Below are 19,569 nucleotides of genomic sequence, written 5' to 3' on the forward strand. Positions count from 1 at the left end.
GGGAGTGATGCTGGTGAAGAAACCTGACCGAGTTTGTGTTATATATTTGGCATTGAGGTTTCGCTTGTTCTACCGGCCCAATATTCACTGCTGAGTTCGATCACCATTGAAATTGACCATAAAACATTACAATGTCATTTGTTATAATCTGGTCGTCATCACAAATCAACCAGCTCCAACAGAAAAAACACTGGCCACAGCAAATGGTGCCTTTCCAACCGTCCCGACATGAAAGGAAATTTAATAAGTGGTAGACAATTGATACTTCTCATCAAAATGTTATGGAGCTTGCTGTCCCCCTAGCATCCATATTGGGGGAAAAAAAGGAAAAATCAGGTGCAATAACATGTTGATCTGGCATCCTCAGGAGCTCTAAACCAGCCTGATGCTTCATTTGCTCAAACAAAACTTTATGTTATCAAAAGGTGGAACTGTAGTTCCTCAACTCTCCTTTTATTGACAGCAAAAATGGCAACCAAAGCCTAATCTAAAAGAACTACAGAAGCAAAGAATAAAGTACGTTAAACAACTATGACTCTTTTCCTGTAGATTCTTGCAGTATTTGAGAATCATTGCTGTCGGATCAGGTTGACTGGGGAGGCTCAAATTCGTCCTTGTATTGCCCATCTTTGTGTGGCCTGCTGTAGAGCCTTTGCTATATATATATATATATATATATATATATATATATATATATAATTTTATCTTTATCGGTGTCTCACTACATCAATCGTGAGTACGTCCAGAATAATCACAAAACAAAATACGCTCTAGTGGCACCAGCACATACTTCAAACCCTCCAATAGGACGGCTGCCGCACTATTTGCCTTTCGAAAAACATGCATGATTCGGAAGGAGTCCAGCTCCTGTATTAGATGGCAGATATCATAAACAAGAGGATGCAGATCTGACCTGACACGCCCACTCCGAATCCAGTCGACCACTATAGCTGAGTCTCTCTCAAGAGATTAACAAGAAAATATACACTCTTGCTCCTAAATTTTCCTAATAGGTAGTGAGCACGCACTTGCATTTCGGTGTGCGCACGCACATGAGAGAGAGAGAGAGAGAGAGAGAGAGAGAGAGAGAGAAGCAGCCGTTGAATCACAAAAACTAATTTCTTGGCCCTCAGAACAGGTGATACCAAAAGTTTTCATAACTTTATGTAAATATGTCATATAACAGACCAAAATTGTAGCTATAACAAGCTTGATCAGACATTTGGATCAAGTCAGGCATGTTGTTTAAAAGTACATAACTTTCCGGTGAAAGTGCATTTTTGGAGCCACCAAGATGGTAGTCTAGTGGTACTGGACGTAGTCTTCTATCCTCATGGTTCTAAGTTCGAATCGTTGCGGCGTCGATTAAAATGTGGTTTCGGCCACTGCTAGAACATGAGGCCTAGGAGTGCTTATTGGACCTCTAGTAGCTTTGGTGGTGCCACGTGTGACGTGCTCATACGGAAAATTTGAGCCGAAGCCCAGAGGGAGAGTCGAGCCGGGCCTACAGATGGGGAGGGTATGAGTAAAACCGATCAGGGTACCCAACACACAGTCATTTCTACCTGCATCGAACACTCTCTTGCCAGGGCGGGAGCCCAGTGAGGGCTGCTACGCGGGGGTGGGCTTGTCCCTTCCTTCCCCCCTCCCTTCTCTTTAGCTTCAGGAGAGAAAAAAAAAAGGTGCATTTTTGGATCCTTTCACGTTTAACCGAGAGGCCTTTTTGCTATACTCCATAAAGCCAGATAATACTTCCTGCCTGACCAGAAAATTGCCCAGCAAAAGCAAGTAGATGCCACCCAAGCCATTGTGATTATATCACTATGTAAGGCACCCATCTCTGCAGCCATTTCTACCCGCATCGAACACTCTCTTGCCAGGGCGGGGGCCCAGTGAGGGCTGCTACGCGGGGGTGGGCTTGTCTCTTCCTCCCCCCTCCCTTCTCTTTAGCTTCAGGAAAAAAAAAAAGGTGCATTTTTGGATCCCTTCACGTTTAACCGAGAGGCCTTTTTGCTATACTCCATAAAGCCAGATAATAGTTCCTGTTTGACCAGAAAATTGCCGAGCAAAAGCAAGTAGATGCCACCCAAGCCATTGTGATTATATCACTATGTAAGGCACCCAACACACGGTCATTTCTACCCGCATCGAACACTCTCTTGCCAGGACGGGGGCCCAGTGAGGGCTGCTACGCGGGGGTGGGCTTGTCTCTTCCTCCCCCCTCCCTTCTCTTTAGCTTCAGGAAAAAAAAAAAAGGTGCATTTTTGGATCCTTTCACGTTTAACCGGGAGGCCTTTTTGCTATACTCCATAAAGCCAGATAATAGTTCCTGTCTGACCAGAAAATTGCCCAGCAAAAGCAAGTAGATGCCACCCAAGCCATTGTGATTATATCACTATGTAAGGCATCGTCAGATTTTTCACATAAATATGTAGATACGCCGCATAAAAGGATGAACCGAATGGCTCACACATATTACCAAAAATTATTATTTGTTTACACACTTATAACTCTAGTACTTTTATCTGGCACAGAAAATTATAATATTTTCGAAACAGACCAATGGACCATGGTGCATCTCCCCGCATGAATTGCACCCAGACGGTAATTTATGCCGATCAGAAGGGCTGTTTAAGTCCTCATCTTTTTACCGCCAAAACAACAGCGAATCTTTCGACTTAAAATTCCCTTTAGAATCCCCCTTCATACCATAGTTCGTCCTCCCAATTGGACCAATTTCCAAATACCACTAGAGGAAGCGCCGCTTCCGAGGAGCAGATGAAGGCTAAAACCCCAGCAAACCCAAAAGGGCGAGGGCGAGGGCGAGGGCGAGGGCGAGGAAGGCCGAGATCCTCCTCCTCCGCGGCGGCGGCGGCGGGGGCAGCAGCAATGGAGGCGACTTTTCCCGCCGGCGATCTCACCGTCCAGCTCGACCATGTCTCCTTCCTTCCCCTCCACTCCATGTCCTCCGATTCCCCCTCCCGCATCCAGAAGCTCCTTGAAGCCGAGGATGGCCGCGAGCCCACCCTCGAACTCGATGACGGAGGAGCGGACGACAAGGACGGCATCCTTAGCCAAGATTTCTTCTGGTAGTCCCCCCAGATCAATGGAGTTCTCCTCTCGTTTCTCTACTAATTCCATTTTCCTTCAAATTTCTTGAAAAAAATGGTTTTGAAGTCGTTTGATTATTCTTTACAGCACTCCGGATTACCTTACACCAGAAGGCCCGCAAATCATCAACAATTTCGAGTTCAATAAGGTGAACTTTGGATTTTTTTTTGATCTAGGATTTTCCCCAAGCACTGATTTGTAATTTTTCTCGGGTCTTTCTCTTTTCAGGAGAATATACCTTGTCCCAAATCACCGGAGAAATCGATCAATGGCAGGAAGAAAAGAAACAATCACGGTAAACTTGACTGTATCTATGGTTTTGATTCTACCCTCGTTTTTCCCTTCTTTCCTTCTTTCTTTTTTTCTTTTCTTCTTCTTTTTTTTTAAAGAAGAACCACGCACTAGTTTGCGGGTTTTATGATTTTAGCTTCTATATTTGCTGAAGTGAGTATGGGCTCGATTTAGTTGTTGGCTGCTGATTGACTATTGAGAAAGACTGGGCCTTTAGCTTTAGACGTTGAGTTGTCTTTAAGTTCCAGATTATATCAGTTCGATGTCGGTGCTCCATGTGTCAGTTGGAAGCGTGGAAAATACGTGATATAAATTGATAAGAATCGTACAAATCTAAACTATAGAGTATTTTTCTCTCTTTTAATGAAATGTTTCTGGAAATATTTCATTGCAGTTCTAAGTGTTTGCAGTGTTTGCTATTCTTCATTCTCTCAGGTATTTCCGAACATTTCTTACTCCGAAAGATGCCACTCAAATCAGCACATAGCTGCAGCAAAATCTTATGTTTTGTTGCTACATGACTTTGGTCAATTTCGTTGATGACGTGGGAGTTACAGTTCTTAGATATAACTATACAAAAGAACAGGCTTAAGTCCAAGATTGAAAACTCCTAAAACCCTTGATGAGCAGGCCTTTTTACAGCTTATGGATCCTATCCATCTACCTTCTTTAATCAGTTGAATATGCTAACTGCAATTCTGTACCTTATGATGACTGCTGTTTTTTCTTGACCTACATTTTCCTCCAAAGAATTAGCTAATCAAGCGCAAAGCACCTAAAGTTGGAAATTGAAACTGCTAGGCTTTTGGAGATGATTTCCATTTTAGAATTCTCCAGCAATCTAAAGCTAGATATGCACCTTGAAACATCATCTTGAGTCCCTTACTCCATTTATATGCTGTTACTGCTGGTGTTTTTTGTTCTGTTATCAGTAATAGGACTTTGTTTAGTAATAATTTCACTGTCCTTGTAACATTCAATCATGTTCTTTCTTGCAGATGGCTCCCCATGTAATTCACTATCCACCAATCTTCAATGTGCTGAGCAGGGTGCTGAAGTCCAGCTGGATGCTCTTGGCCCAGATGAACTTGGGGAAGGCAAGTCAATACAAACTAGGTCACAGAAGAAAAGAAACTATGTTTCTCAATCTGCAGTAGCTTTACGTTGTCGGGTTATGCCTCCTCCTTGCATCAAGAATCCATATTTAAGCACAGTGTCATCAACCGATGTTGATATTTTTGGTGACAGAAGATTGAAATCTACAGGTGAAAATTTTCTTCTCTCTTTCATTTTCAAGTCATGATATGACAATGTCTCCTTTTATTACTGTATTTTGCCCCTTCAAATATCTTCTCATTGTTTCTAAGTTTAGCTTTTTATCCCAAATCCGAAAATTTAAGATGCACTTGGGGCATTTCCTGGTTGCCTCTAGTTAGATGGTTTCATAAAGCATTAGAGTGTTTCTTGAGCATTTACCTACTGAATTTGGCCTCTGATATGGACAAAAGTGGGTAAATGTAGCACAAGTTAATCAAAATGCTTTGATATTACAACTATATTTGTCACCTTTGGTAGTGTTCGAATTAAACAAACACTTCTTAGTTTATCAAAGTTTGGATGCCACCAGAATAGTTGGTGTGTTACTTGGGCTAAATGATAGAATTGATGTTGAGTCTTCTGTCAGAACCATCTGTTTGGAAAAGTTTAATATGTAGATGTATTTTAAAAGTTTTATAGACTGTAGTAATTTTTTAATCAGCTGCCCTAGTATGGGAGAGTTGATTATGCTTTTTTCTTGATCAGTGATATTCCATATTTAATGTAATATAATATAGCATTCACGTGTGCAGGTTTTTCTCCATCAGTTGGTGGGGATGGCCTTTCACGCTACCGCACCGATTTTCATGAAATTGAGGTCTGCTTTAGGCTCCTGTCATTTTATAGGCTCTTCCTAGTCTTGAATCATGGATGTGATTTTTTTTTCCATTGTTAAATATTTTTAGTTACTATATCCTTTATAGCAAAATGTTTCCTTTTGCAGCAAATTGGATGTGGGAATTTCAGCCATGTATTCAAAGTTCTGAAAAGAATAGATGGCTGTATGTATGCAGTGAAACATAGCATAAAGCAACTGCATCATGACATGGAAAGGTAGTTGGCTTACTTGCATGTCATTCATTCAGGATTTGTAGTTTTCTGACTTGCCTTCTAATCTGCAGGAGGCGTGCATTGATGGAAGTTCAAGCCCTAGCAGCCTTAGGTATATTACTTCAAGTTGTCTTCTTGTCTTCAGCTCTTTTAATCTCTTTTACATGCTCATTTAATAACTTGAGTTTGTTCTTTTCATTTAGGATATCATGAAAACATAGTTGGCTACTACACTTCTTGGTTTGAAAATGAGCAACTATATATTCAGATGGAACTTTGTGACAGGAGCCTTTCAATCATCAAAGGTCATATACCTAAGGGCGGAGAAATCCTTGAAATTTTGTATCAGGTTCTAGAGCCTTCCTTGAATCTTTTTTCATTATATTGCATCAATTTCTTGGTGATTGTCAATTTGCTTCAATCGTTATCTATTTTGTTAATTTTGCAACTAATTTAAGTTTATTCTTTCTGTCTTTGTTTTGTTTATCTATTTTAATGTAGGTTGCGAACAACTTGTATATGGCCATCCATTTCAAGAATTCATAATTATGTGTATTTTTTAAATAATAATAATGTGAAATTTAATTATTTTTATATTTGTTGCAGATAGCTAAAGCATTGCAGTTTATGCATGAGCGTGGTATAGCCCACTTAGATGTTAAGCCCGAGAATATGTATGTTAAAAATGGTGTTTATAAACTTGGAGATTTTGGTTGTGCAACGCTCGTTGATAGGAGTTTACGTATTGAAGAAGGCGATTCACGTTACATGCCCCAGGAAATCTTAAATGATAAATACGAGCATCTTGAAAAGGTCGACATTTTTTCTTTAGGAGCAGCCACCTATGAGCTCGTCAAGGGTTCCCCCCTCCCTGACTCTGGTCTCCAGTTCTCAAACCTCAGAGAGGGCAAAATCCCACTGCTTCCTGGATACACTATGCAATTTCAGAGCTTACTTAAGGTATAACCTCATCAGAAAGTGCTTTTCATATTCCTAAAAATGTATACATGCATGAGTTGAAATTTGGAATTGCAACACCTTTCTTCAATGTCTGCAACTGATCAAAGTGAAATTTATAGGGTGAAGACCATAGCTCAATTCAATGGCCATATATCTAAAAGGAAAATCTAGGCATCCTCTGTGATCTTTAAGAAACAACCCTCTCCTTCCCCCCCTCAATTATTCAAAAGATATCTTTTTGATTTTTTTTATCACAATTAAAACTCAAGACATGTGCATATGCTTGTAGGTATTTTCATATAATTTCGTTATTAGCAAGAGCACAATTTTTCTCTCTCCAATAGTTATAACATAATAATTATCACCTTATATATATTACTGATCAACTTTTTCTGTTTCTTTCATTTATATACCTTGAAATTTTCTTTTAGTGTTTTTCAATTAGGCCTTAAAACCTGAATCATAGAAAAATTTCCAGAATATTCCTTTGATGATAATTCTGAGATCATGTTCTGTTAGCATGCTTAATTTGTATGTGTGTAACAACTGAAACTTCATTATCATAGCTGAGATTACTCTGTAGTAACAATTTTTGGTCCAGTTTATGGTAATGCAATCATACCTCAGGGCCTACTCTTTCTTTCAAGCTCACATTTCATCTTTTTGATGATATGTTTTCAGGCTATGATGGACCCTGACCCTTTAAGACGTCCTTCTGCGAAGGAAATCATGGAGCATCCGATCTTTGAGAAATCACATGGAACCTCTATCAAGCAATCTCATCATGTGTTAAATAAATTCAGACGGTGATGGCATGAATATCAAAGGAGACATGCCAGTCTTGGTCAATTTTGGATTTGCTGTGGTTAAAGGGCACATTCTGCATCTCATTTTGTACCATACCTCAAACTCTAGTGCCCTAAATTTTGCAAGGACACCTTCGAGATGCAGTCTTTTGTTATCATATGAATATGTAAATCCCTTTTGAGGGATACTATAAATATTGTCACTTGGTATCAGGAAACAGAGAGATAGAGAAGGGGGGGGGGAGGCATTTCAGGTATCAAAAAATGGTGCTTTTCCTATTTTCTGATGTGTGGATTAAGCAGGGAAAGCATGTAAATGTGTAATAGGAGGTTAGAACTTCAGACTATACCTCTCTTTCATTTTCTCGGCCTTCAGTATATCTGTTTCTTTGGATCTATGCCTCTGCCTGGCTCAACACGGTTTCACAAGTAGGAGTGAGCTGTCTGCCAGACGCTTGATTAGGTCACAGTTGAAAAAGCAATGACCGTGACTTCAACTAGAAATATTAAATGCAGCATTCTAGGTTTCTTAAGCATACAAATTTGACACGACAGTTTACATTTAGAGGATTCATTACAACTTGCTCGGTTGCCCTAAAACAAAATTATCAGCGTAAACTAAGTGGCCCGAAATTGGATATTGCTGCTACTTTAACAGCCCACAAATTTTTTTTACTGATGGTAGCATTATAAACTTTAGAAGGTGTGAATTTAGATTAAGCTTACTAAGTGCAAACGTACTCATTCTGAAAAAAGTTCAGCACGGAATTACGACTTAGGGAAGCATGGGAAGGGATCGACTGCTTTCTACTCCATGCTTTGGAAATTTGGGTGGGAGATTCCATGTCCGTGATATGGGTTAATGGAACATTGTTCTTGAGACGATTGCTGAACGACGCCTGACAAAAGTAAGAACCTTCAGGATTTTTCAGGATGACGGAATTATTGGGAAGGAAATCAGCCGGATTGCTCGGACTTACGAATGCAATGACGAGTGGGCTGATTCGACTCTAGATCTTGTCGCGGCAGACAGTTAAGGCCGTACTTTCGTTAGATTTTATCATTGTCGGTAGTGGGACCTTTCATTAGTGTTTCAGCATGGAATATGCTGCTATCCTGAACACTCGTAGGGACGATCACAGTAATCGTTGGAGAACTTAGCAAACAGTAAATGAACATGATTTCATCTCTGCAGCCATGCTATATCTTCGGCTTAGAGGAGCTTCAATTAGGAGAACTCTTTCAAATGATTCGAATGGATCGCTTGCATATTAACTTTTCGAGGAATCATCGTGCAGCTGGCATGAGCAAACTCTTCCAACTCAGTTAACAGAAGCCCATGGGTTTAAATAGCTCCAATAGAGCATGAATAGATTATTCAAAGATATAGCAACACATGTTCATGGTATAAAGTTTCCCAATAATCGACTATAAGCAGCAAAACATTTCTTCTGTAATGGCCGTATCTTCAGACTCCTTTCGAGTAAGACCAGCCTTGGTGATCTGAGATCTGCAATCAGTACAAAACCGTTTAGTTCAAAGTTATGCTTGTCATAAAAAATAGTTAGTAGCTGAAACAACAACATGGTCAAACTAATCAATGCTTGGCATTAGATTGGGTGGTATAGAGCACGCTAGGGACATGGTTCTCTTGTAAACTTACAATTGTGGGCTCTGCCTTTGAATGAAGGTAATCATCTATTCCCAACTCACATGGCTCGACAATATCCTCCGAATATCAAAGTTCAGCCAAATTGTTCTAGTTATTAACCAACTAATCATGTCCAGGTGTTTTAATAGAAATACAAGATACTCTTCCGTTTAGGTCTTGACGTCCTTCTTAGACTAATGATCCATATCCATTTAAATCTAATCACAAGCACCATGATCAGTCTGTGGTCAATTTTCATGAAAGCATGCTACAGTGTCTCCTAGTCCACATAGACTATAGGCCGAATCTGTTTTGATACCATTTGTAATAATACATGATCTCACCTGAAAAAGCTAATCGGAAGATATTTTTTGGGTTTCTTAGTCCCATATAAGTATCCAAAATTTCTCCGACGAATAATCGATATGGGACTAAATACATGCTCAGACGAATTCTTATAGATTTTATGCTTGCGTGCAATATTGCCGACTCCAAAACCCCTGCTCCTCCATGTAACCCTCGTCGTCCTCTCGGCTCTTTAGTAGGGAGAAATGGGCGCCTCTCGCCCTCCCCCATGATGACCTCCCGAAGCCCCTTACGAGAAAACTAGTCTTTTTATAAATGAAAATTAATTAAAAAAGCATGGTCTATCCCTTTTAATTTTCCTCGGAGGAAAGATGCAATTGTATATTTTAGGGAAGAGGTGACCTTTTTGTGCCTCTGTCACGACCCTACTGTTCATCAGTTATCTCCTTAGAAAACTTGATCAGTTGGGGTGCTATAAAGACCGAATTAGACGGTTAAGCTGACGGCTACGTGGAACACCTGAGAACGCATGGCTCTGCATGATGCTACGTAGGCACGTAGCCCCAAGGCTGCATATACCACTCGTAGAATTAGATCATTAAGCTGCTTCCTTCAGTTGGGCTACCATCGTCTCATATAAATTCTTTGAAACTTTGGCTGCAGTTGAAGAATGCTTGTAGCTAGAATTAGATGGATGTATAGATGGAAACGCAACATGCCCATTCCTTCCACTGCAATAACCCATAAGGGCCATGGATAAATATTTCAATACAAACAAGAGAAAAGGTCTTCCCATTAGTGGTTTCCCGACTTTCTCTCGCCAGAACACGGATAAGGTGATGATAAGCTGCCCTTATTTTGATGCTCTCCTCCGACTTTGAGAACAGGGCATGTGGATAAGTATGATTTGTCAGATGCAAGAAATTGCTGTTACGGATCTGACAGCAAGGACTCCCACCAGATCCGCGCATTTTAGGATGGTGCGTTTCTTTCCCCCTTCCCTTTTTGTTTCTTTCTTCCGGCGGAAGTCTCGCCTCCTTCGCTGCGCATCGGGAGGTTTTATGTGGGATTGCATCGAGGCCGTTCCTCCCCCACTCGTTAGCTTCTTTTGTCGTGTGGTGTGAGTTGCTGCTGTCGTGGGCCTGTTTTGGACAGAGGGCAGAAGAAAAAAAAAAAGCAAGTTTTGGCATCATGACGGAGACTTTAGGATGGTGGCAGCTGGCAGCTATTTGACATTTTGATTTTCTTATTGGGCTACGGATTGTTTGGACGGATTTTCGTTTTGCGCGGCGAAGACACCCAAGGAACTCTTTCTTTTCCTTCTTCTCTGATCCATATCAGGAGGAGGCGGCGGAGAGGGAGCAAGAGGACCGCTCCTCGTCGTCGAGGACTTGGATGTCGTCGGACTACCGCTCATCCGAGTCCCCAAACGATCCAGAACGGCTGGGATGGGCTCCCATAAGAATGTCTCCTTGGCCTCTAAAGCTCTGACCTTTCCCTTTGTTTCTGTCTCTTTGTGCCAAATTTCTGACCATTTCTGGAGGGCGTTGCTGTTCTTGTGCTCTGCTCCCTCCTTACGTCATAAATTTTGTTTCTTTGGTAGATGACAGTGTTGACGCCTTCCAAATCTCTTGTTTTCAAATGCAAAGGTGGTTTTTTTTTTTTTTTTTGCCTAAAATCCTCTCTCTCGTTTTAAATGAGGAGGAGGTTAGGGTTTCCTCCTTATCTCCCGTTCCTTTCGGAAGGGAGTGAATCGATCAGTTGGGCTTTCTTTTTATATTGGAATCTAAATGGGGGATCCCAAGAAGAAGGGGGCGGGGCTCTCGCAATTGGAGCTCTTCTTGTTCTTTAGGTTTATTTAAGAAGAGAGCACCACCTCCTTCTTCTGATCTTTGGTTAATAGCTTTAGATTCCATTACTTCTTGCACTTGGAGATTTTCTTTTCTTTTCGGTCCTCTCTCTCTCTCTCTCTCTCTCTCTCTCTCTCTCTCTCATATTGGAATCAAAGTCGGGGATTCCTTTTTGGGTTTAATCCAGAGAGTTGTTATCGTCAGCCCTATCCAAAGATCCAGTTTTCATCTTTCATTTGCTATTACCATCTTAAAGAAGTCCTCTGCGTTGGGAATTATTATAAACCTCTTGCAGCACCGATCAAAAGGAGTCTCCACTTTACTCTTCTTGCTTTTATTGCTAGTTTGAACATCTTTGTTTTATTTCTACTTGTTGCGTTTGATCTCATTGATGTGCAATGTGTGTGGTCCCTCACTTTCTCATGTTCATTTCGAATCATTTAGAGCATCCTTGACAAGGAGTTCTTCACGGAATATGGTGAGGCTATTATAGTCTACTTGGTAAATCTGAAGGTATTACAAATATTTTGACAGGTTATTATTATCTTTGGAATTTCTTTATCCGCTGATACTTGCAACTTAGATAGTCTATGCCTGGTTATTCTGTAAAATGACTTCCCTGTAAGTTTGATTGGAAAGGGTGATTTACTTTTCTTTTTTCTATTTCAGAAATAATGCTATTATTTTTGAAATGGAATACTCCCTGTCCCCGTTCATTGGCTTCTCGAAAACATTGTGCATCTGTTAGACCTGTTGTTCCCTGAAAAACACTAGCACTCGGGATGTGCTATACAAACGGAAGCAAACCTTGTGCTTGAGAAGTTATGTATGTTGGCATTTCTATGTTCATCTTGGCTGCATACTCATGCAGGATAGATTTGCAAAGCACTATATCTTAGAAATGCAACTAAGATACAGTGTTTTGCAAATCTATCCGGCATGAGTATGCAACCAAGATGATATAGAAATGCCAACATACAAAACTTCTCAAGCACAAGGTTTGCTGCCACTTTTTATCTCTTCTGTTACTTTTGATGGAAGATCTTATACTGCTGTTGTTGGCAAGGAAAAAAAGGAGGCAGAACAACTGGGAGCTCGTACTGTTATTGAGTCATTTTTAGGTTTGCTTCCTTGTGCTTAGTTGATACAGGCCCTTCTTTTTGCTAAACAATATAGACTTTTTAATCTGGAGGGTCAATTATGCAATCATAAGTCATGATATTTGAAGAGTCTCATCGATGCTTCATGCTTATGTTTCAGGAAACTCAGATACAAGGACTCTAATGATTGAAATTATAAACTCCGATCTCAGATGCTCAGATTATATGATGTGATCTGTAAAGGCAGTGACTTTAGAAAGGAACAGCACATAGAGAAGAAGCCCTGTAATAAGATGCAACCTGGCCTGACATATGATAAGTCACCTAACCCCGTAGTTTCTGAGACAGTTCGACAAATTGGCTCAACAAGTAATATTTCTAGTTCTCTTTTGGCTGATTCTAAGCTGGCACACTGCATTCAAGATTGAGATTCTAGTGGATGTGCAGATACACTTTTAAATTATTCGCAAGCTATGGTTCCTACAGGCAGCAAAGAGAGACTGAGAAATAAGAAAGGAAAATCTCAATTGAAGAAAACTTGAACTGACAACCAGTAAGCTATCTACTTCTCGTCTTGCAAATCAGTCTTGTTTGTATCACGTATTTGCAACTTATGCTGTACGTATCACATAACTGCAACTTGTTTTTGATCTAACAGAAGTTACTTGAAATGTTTGATAATGTTTGAGGGGGGAATGTTTAGTCTACTAGAGCAATCTGTTATTGTAAAGTTTCTTTTTTTTATGATAAATAAACGAATAATTTATTTCTGCCAAATAATTGGTAGAACCTTCCAAATAGAATGCAACTCTTACAATTCATATTCTTTGAGATAAATGAAGAGTGCAACAGGGAAAACATCAAGCTGATCTAAGCTTGCATGATTGTGCTTTTTTATTTGAAAATTAGTAGAGCTTGCATGATTGTGCTTTTTATTTGAAAATTAGTGTGTGTGTGTATATATATATATATATATATATATATTATAAATACATCCATACATTGGGAAGCCTTGTGAAGTTTCCACATTTGGTCGCACTCTCGACTCGTGTCTTTAAGAAGATGAGTGAGGCAAGATAAGCTCAAACCTAGCTAGATGGATGTGATCGTGGACTACCACTGAGACGACAAACTCCCGCATGAGCGGCAAGAACCACAGCGGCTAAAGAGTCAAGCCACACGAAATGTCCTAACAAGGAAGTGACCTGTTCTCTCCTAAAGGTAGTGCCAATGTCGATTCTCTCCAAACTCTATCCAGGGCCACATACATCTTTAAAAAGATCCACATGCTTCTCTGGCTAGTAATTGGCCAAAATGAAATGCTTGAACATATGACATATCCAAAGGTCCATTTGACCTTGCTAGTTTAGCTTAAGGTCATAAAAGTGCTATTTTTTTGAAATATTCGTGTTTTGGTTGAAACAATTCTATCATTCGAGGCAGTTTAGCTTGAACATTTCGATTCATATAGGCATTGTATCATGACCCTTCTATTTAAAAGGGAAGGCTATAGTTTCTTATTGATGCCTGAGATGCTGCTGGCTGTTAAAAATGCTCACAATTGGAACTCAGTACCATGTCTATACGCTGACTTGTTTAGATATGGTTATAATTTTCCAAACTTACCTGGCATAATTTTTGATATGTGCCAATACTATAGAAGAGAATTTCCCCATGATCCTTTTTCTGCCAGCTTTGGATTTATGGACGTAGAAGAGTGAAAACACATTTGCATGGTAGCCACTCATGCTCGCTGCAGGCATAAAAGGCTGCCTGTTCTTGCTCCAATGAGTTGTGATGATATGGTTCAAATGAGATGTAATTTTAAGAGGTGGAAAGCTGCATGTTTTTGCTCAGGCTATATAAAAGCTTCCGTGATGCGTTAAAAAGTATAAACACATTTCACCTCAAAAAACACAAATGTATGTGGTTTTAATGTGCCTCATAGAATTCCATAGATGGAGCCTGCGGAACCTCATGGATATCTAAAGCACGCTTGCTGATGGGGGCAACGGTCCACTGAAGCTGCCATGCTCTTTTGTTGGAACACCTGATCTGGAATGCCTACTTAAGGTTTGTTAAACGGCTGCTAATTAATCGGCTTCAGATAAATGGCATCAAATTTTTTAAGCTTTAGAGGTGTTTACTGGTGAATTCGATGATTCCAAGTTCTGTATTACCTTTTGCTCTGAGAATTCCCACAGTTTTTTATCTTGCTCTGAGAATTCGATGATCCTGTTATCCCTGATGATTCTGGTGAACGTTGGCAATGACCGAGTGCCTCCGCATGGTCTCAAACAGGGATGCAGCAAAGGAAGAGATGGTCCGCAGTAGGAGCATTCTGATTTCTTTTCTTTGGCTTGTCTTCCATCAGCACCTTGTTATTCTAATTACTTCAGCATTTTCTGGAGCTGAACATTTCGGCAAGCTATTCATGTGAAAATGGAAGACAGATCTGCAGTTGTTCACATTAGGTGCCCGTTCAACTCAACCCATGTTTTAAGTAGGTTGGGCCGATATTTATGTCACAAAATTTGACCCCACTTTTGAGTTGGGCTGATCTTGGCACATGGTTTGTTAGCCGGCGAGTCGGCGCAATCCAGCCTATATTTTATAGTATGCATATAAATATATATTCTAGAATAAATTACAAAAAAATTCTTAGAGTTTATATTTATAACATTTACATCTAATAATCTGTAAAATCTACACTTACGTCTAGTTAAACTAATGGTATTAAGAAAACTATTTACCCCATATGAAAAGTTGAAGTCACTCTTGAGTGGAAAGGAGGATGCATGCTATTTCTTATATCCTCGAGCAGCTGTTATATCAGTTAATATTATTTTGATCCTTTTTCAAATTTTTTCTATTATGGTATTTGGGTCCCATTAAAAGTTAATAATTTAACTAATGTTTTGTTAAGTTATTGATTTTTTAAACTATTAGATGCAAATGTAATTTATTTCTAATTTCAAAAAGCTTTTTATAATTTACTTTATATTCTATGTAGCATATGAGGTAATACCCAATCATATGATACACTATAAATTATCCGAACAATTCTGATGTTATACAGTAATGATTGGAGAGATGTATGGAAAGATTCCCTATAAATCTTTCATTGGCAAGTCATAAATCATAAAGAAATGAATTTTATATTTTTGTTTTTGTTAATATATAATCATATTTTGCAAATATTTGTTTTAGTAAAGCTCATATTATATCATCACCTGTTTGACAAATGAAACTTCATGCCCTTTTGATTGGAATTTACGAGTGCTCGCCTCACTTGTTTGACCACCAGTAAAACTCCTACTCAGAGAATTCTACTTCACAAGTCTTTAACTTTGAGAGAATCTTATTATTTCTAGATCAAATTATTCTAGTCTCTTTTCACCTGAAACAAGTGTACCTAAGTGAAACAAGTGAGGGAGTTTAAGTTGTTCCTGAAATCATCAAAGATCCCACTTCGCTTCTAGGAAATTTTCTCACCTCATTTTTTAATCTTTTCCATCCTTGCATGTTGATCGCGTGCCAGAAAAAATTTGCTTCGTCTCGGCAGCTTCCTTACCGCGGTTGTGGTCCAAGCGTTCCGCATGAAATAAGACTTTGAGGCCTCACTGGGAGTCTCATGCTACAACACTATCAACAGCAAACATCTTCATCAACCTATCAAAACCAGACACACTTTACTTGAGGCAAGCCCACCAGAGAAGAACAGTTTCTAGAAGTGAGTTGGTGATCCATTTATTTCCGCCAACTTTATAGCAGATCCGTTTCTCGGCGGCTTATGCGTCTCGTGCTCCTCCTTACCCCTGGCTGTTTTCCTTCGACCTCTTGGTCAAAAGGAGTCACCGACCCCTCACTTTCCTCTCCCGTCTCTCCTCTGTTACACATTTATTAGTTCACATTGCCACCCAGGAGACAGAAGGTTGGAGGAAAAAAAACAAAGAAGGAGAGAGAGAGAGAGGGAGAGAATCCTATCAACAACTATCATCTTCTATTTCCTCTTAGCCCCCACTCTTTTTGTCCACCAACTATACCAGAGGAATGAATCAAACCAGCAGGTGGATGCTTATCTTGTGCAACCAAAGAGAGGCCTTCAGTTTCCTCCTCTTCCTTGCTACTTCTCATGTTCTCTTCCATTCTTCGTTTGGTGCTACTAAGAGTACTCCCACCTTCAAACCCATCAAACTTGATTGCTCAGATGATTCGTTCATCCAAGATGACACAACTCGGACTAGTCTTGAGGCCCTCTTCTCCTCCCTGAGATCCAAGGCTTTGCGTTCCAATTCCGGCAGCGGGGCAATTGGAAGCGGTTCTGGCGCCATCTATGGCTCCTTCCTCTGCCAAAGTGATCTCTCTTATGAAGACTGTCGGACTTGCATCCATATGGCAGCCGCCAATCTCCTTCAAAGTTGCTCCTCCTCCTCCTCCTCCGCCTCCTCACGCCGTGGTGCTATTTGGATAAACTGCTGCCAATTACACTACTCGGATCGCAATATCCACGGAGTCGCGGGTATTAATGGATTCAACTTAGCCAGCCTCCATGAGGAAACCAATTCAATGAAACCAATAGAGCAGGTGTCGAAACCCACGAAAGCAGTCAATTATCTGCGTCGCCTCATGGACGCGCCGCAACCAACAGCTGCTAGTGATGGAGGTTGTTCTCTAACTTTCTTAGAATTTTGTTTCAGATTCACTTCCTCTTTTTGAGTTATATACTCGAATCAGTGGATATCTCAAAAATATTCTTCGCACTAATATCTTCTCTGCAATTCAATTTTAAAAGTATTCTTCTAGGAGTATATGCAAGATGATGTGGATTGCCAAAGTTGAAAAATCGAATTGTATTTTGATTCTGACTTTGGAAATCATACTCACTTTGATCGAGTCATGATTTTTCTTCTTTTTGGGTGAAGAGTCATGTTAAGTATTTGATCTGAACAGCAGGGGATGGAAAGAAATCAAGTTCTGGTGCAATGCCTATCATGATTTCAATTCTGGCAGTGGTTCTTGCTGGCACTTCTCTCTACTGCATCTACTGCTGGAGATGGAGGAAACGCAACGGTAGATACCGGTCGATGATTCTATTATCTCAGAAGTATGGTTTTTTAGTCATAAGGCTATCCATCAAAACTCTTGCCTTTATTTTTATTTTTTTTTCCACAGCCATCAGAAGAGCTCAAATCGAGAATCTCAGACCTCTACCAAGCTCCGACTTGCCTCTGATGGATCTGTCTACAATACAAGCAGCCACCAATAACTTCTCCGAAGAAAATAAACTTGGGGAAGGTGGATTTGGCCCCGTCTACAGAGTAATGACACCTCTAGTTCCTCAGGGATCATTCAGTCCATACTTCTCAGGGACTGACATGTAGTTCATTAAAATTCTCTTCTGACATGTAGTTCATTAAAATTCTCTCAGGGCGTGCTCTGCGGTGGCAACGAGGTTGCGATAAAGAGGCTTTCAGCCAAATCCAGGCAGGGTGCCGTGGAGTTTAGGAATGAGGTGGAGCTGATTGCAAAGCTTCAGCACAGGAATCTTGTGAGGTTGCTGGGCTTCTGCGCCGGGAAAGATGAGAAGCTGCTCATCTATGAATACCTGCCCAACAGAAGCCTTGACTCCTATCTGTTTGGTCAGTAGCAGTTGCTCTCAGTTCAGTTCTACATCAGAACACACCAATATTTGCAACCTAATAGATGAACAATCCTCTGTGAGATCTTGTAGATTTGATTCCTAGATCAGTCTTCTGAGACTTGTATTGATATGTGTGGTTCAATTTTATCCACCAGATCCAAGCAAGAGGTGTCAGCTGGATTGGAAGAAACGCCACCAAATTATAGCAGGAATTGCACGGGGTCTTCTATACCTTCATGAGGACTCGCTGCTCAAAGTCATTCACAGGGATCTCAAAGCCAGTAATGTGTTGCTGGACAATAAAATGAACCCAAAAATATCGGACTTCGGCATGGCGAAGATTTTCGAAGGAGAAGAAAATGAAGTTACCACTGGCAAAGTCGTCGGGACGCTGTAAGTTTTCTATTTCTTTTTTTTTTTCTTCTTTTTTGGTGTGCTGGTTCTAAGAACAAGCTCATCCCTAAAGTTGAATACATAACAAGATCGAATTCTTTGGTGATTTTCTTTTTTACTGCATATTGCCTAGGTTCGCTAAATTTCGTCTGAAGCGTGCAAATAAACTTGCGGATATTTGGAATTTATCCAATTCTGTTGTTAGATCTTCTAAATAAGGGGGAAACCCCTTGGCATGCATATATAGATAGCTTTAAATGCCGTGCCTATGCGCTCATTTTGCTGCCTTTGCTATGATTTGTGAAACAGTGGATACATGGCTCCAGAGTATGCCATCCAGGGTATTTTCTCTGTGAAGTCAGATGTGTTCAGCTTTGGAGTTCTTCTGCTTGAGATTTTGAGTGGGGAAAGGAATGGAGGATCTTATCTCCACCAACACGGCCACACTCTTGTAAAACATGTAAATATCTCTTTGTTACTCCATTGAATTCCTTCCTGTCTCTTTCTTCTCATTTAACATTTCATATATATATATATATATATATATATATATAGTGTTAAAGGGCTAAGTTCTCTGAATTGAATTATGTTAGGCATGGCAACTTTGGACTAGAGACAGATCAACTGAATTCATGGATCCATTGCTTGGGGACTCATATCCAAAGAACGAAGCTTGCCGATGCATCCATGTTGGTTTGCTCTGTGTTCAGGAGAATCCAGAGGACAGGCCCACCATGTCATCAGCTGTTCTCATGTTGAGAAGCGATCAAACGCCATTGTCTCCACCATCAGAGCCTCCATCCTATGCACGATCGAAAACACCGGAACTGCAGATGTCCCCAATTATGTTTTCTACTTCGACTGGAACTCAAACTGTAAATGAAGTCACAATTACTCTTGTCGAACCGCGATAGTGCATCCATGCATGCAGCAAACCTTGTTTGATAAGTTTTTGAGTGTTGGAAGTTGCTTGAGAGTGTGAATGTAATTTTTGTGTTACAAAAGGAAGTAAAAGGCAAAGTTTTTCGAAATAAGGATGTACCACTGCAACCTATGTCTTCTTGTTTTTTGGGCAGGTAAGATTTGGAGCGCAACAGGCAGATGTCTTAGCTTGCAGAAGCTTCTAATTAAATCCTTAGTATCTCACTCTAATTCACCTTGAATCCTGGAGAAAGAAGTTGCGAATCCTGTAAAGGACTATTGTAAGATTTAAATGTGGTGATGCCGGCAAATGAGGAAGCTTTGGATCAACTACATGAAACAAAGACAAAGCACCCAGAAGGAAAAGCCTGGGGTAGATTTCGTAGAC

The 19,569-nt window shown here is 40.2% G+C and overlaps 2 protein-coding genes across 3 annotated transcripts; both read left to right on the forward strand.

Moving 5' to 3' along the window:
• The first annotated feature begins 2,674 nt into the window (after positions 1-2,674).
• WEE1 (WEE1-like kinase) lies at positions 2,675-7,714 on the forward strand. The gene is made up of 10 exons (XM_008789700.4): positions 2,675-3,089; positions 3,199-3,259; positions 3,340-3,406; positions 4,401-4,667; positions 5,253-5,317; positions 5,444-5,553; positions 5,622-5,662; positions 5,754-5,899; positions 6,157-6,510; positions 7,192-7,714. The coding sequence occupies exons 1-10, from the start codon at positions 2,779-2,781 to the stop codon at positions 7,318-7,320; spliced, it is 1,551 nt and encodes a 516-aa protein (XP_008787922.2). The 5' UTR covers positions 2,675-2,778; the 3' UTR covers positions 7,321-7,714.
• A 4,736-nt stretch (positions 7,715-12,450) lies between these two features.
• On the forward strand, positions 12,451-19,291 carry LOC103705829 (cysteine-rich receptor-like protein kinase 11). 2 transcript variants are annotated; one of them, XM_088711889.1, is made up of 10 exons: positions 12,451-12,592; positions 12,671-12,776; positions 14,525-14,697; positions 15,765-16,889; positions 17,180-17,296; positions 17,399-17,544; positions 17,655-17,865; positions 18,023-18,260; positions 18,570-18,720; positions 18,854-19,291. In XM_088711889.1, exons 4-10 carry the CDS (start codon positions 16,277-16,279, stop codon positions 19,172-19,174), a joined length of 1,797 nt encoding a protein of 598 aa, XP_088568015.1. In that variant the 5' UTR covers positions 12,451-12,592; positions 12,671-12,776; positions 14,525-14,697; positions 15,765-16,276; the 3' UTR covers positions 19,175-19,291. The 2 variants fall into 2 exon arrangements, with proteins under 2 accessions (XP_088568015.1, XP_088568014.1); XM_088711888.2 differs by lacking the exons at positions 12,451-12,592; positions 12,671-12,776; positions 14,525-14,697 and having other exon boundaries at positions 16,008-16,889; positions 17,177-17,296.
• Positions 19,292-19,569: the final 278 nt, after the last annotated feature.

Source organism: Phoenix dactylifera, chromosome 15 (genome assembly GCF_051530095.1).
Source record: "Phoenix dactylifera cultivar Ajwa chromosome 15, Ajwa_hap1_PhDact_Kaust_v1.1, whole genome shotgun sequence".
Classification (NCBI taxonomy): domain Eukaryota; kingdom Viridiplantae; phylum Streptophyta; class Magnoliopsida; order Arecales; family Arecaceae; genus Phoenix; species Phoenix dactylifera.

Coding starts and splice junctions, on each gene's coding strand:
- WEE1 (XM_008789700.4), top strand. CDS start 2,779: ATGAAGGCTAAAACCCCAGCAAACCCAAAAGGGCGAGGGCGAGGGCGA. Junction 3,090..3,198: donor CTTAGCCAAGATTTCTTCTG/GTAGTCCCCCCA, acceptor TATTCTTTACAG/CACTCCGGATTACCTTACAC. Junction 5,900..6,156: donor TCCTTGAAATTTTGTATCAG/GTTCTAGAGCCT, acceptor TATTTGTTGCAG/ATAGCTAAAGCATTGCAGTT.
- LOC103705829 (XM_088711888.2), top strand. CDS start 16,277: ATGAATCAAACCAGCAGGTGGATGCTTATCTTGTGCAACCAAAGAGAG. Junction 17,545..17,654: donor GATTTGGCCCCGTCTACAGA/GTAATGACACCT, acceptor AAATTCTCTCAG/GGCGTGCTCTGCGGTGGCAA. Junction 18,261..18,569: donor GGCAAAGTCGTCGGGACGCT/GTAAGTTTTCTA, acceptor TTTGTGAAACAG/TGGATACATGGCTCCAGAGT.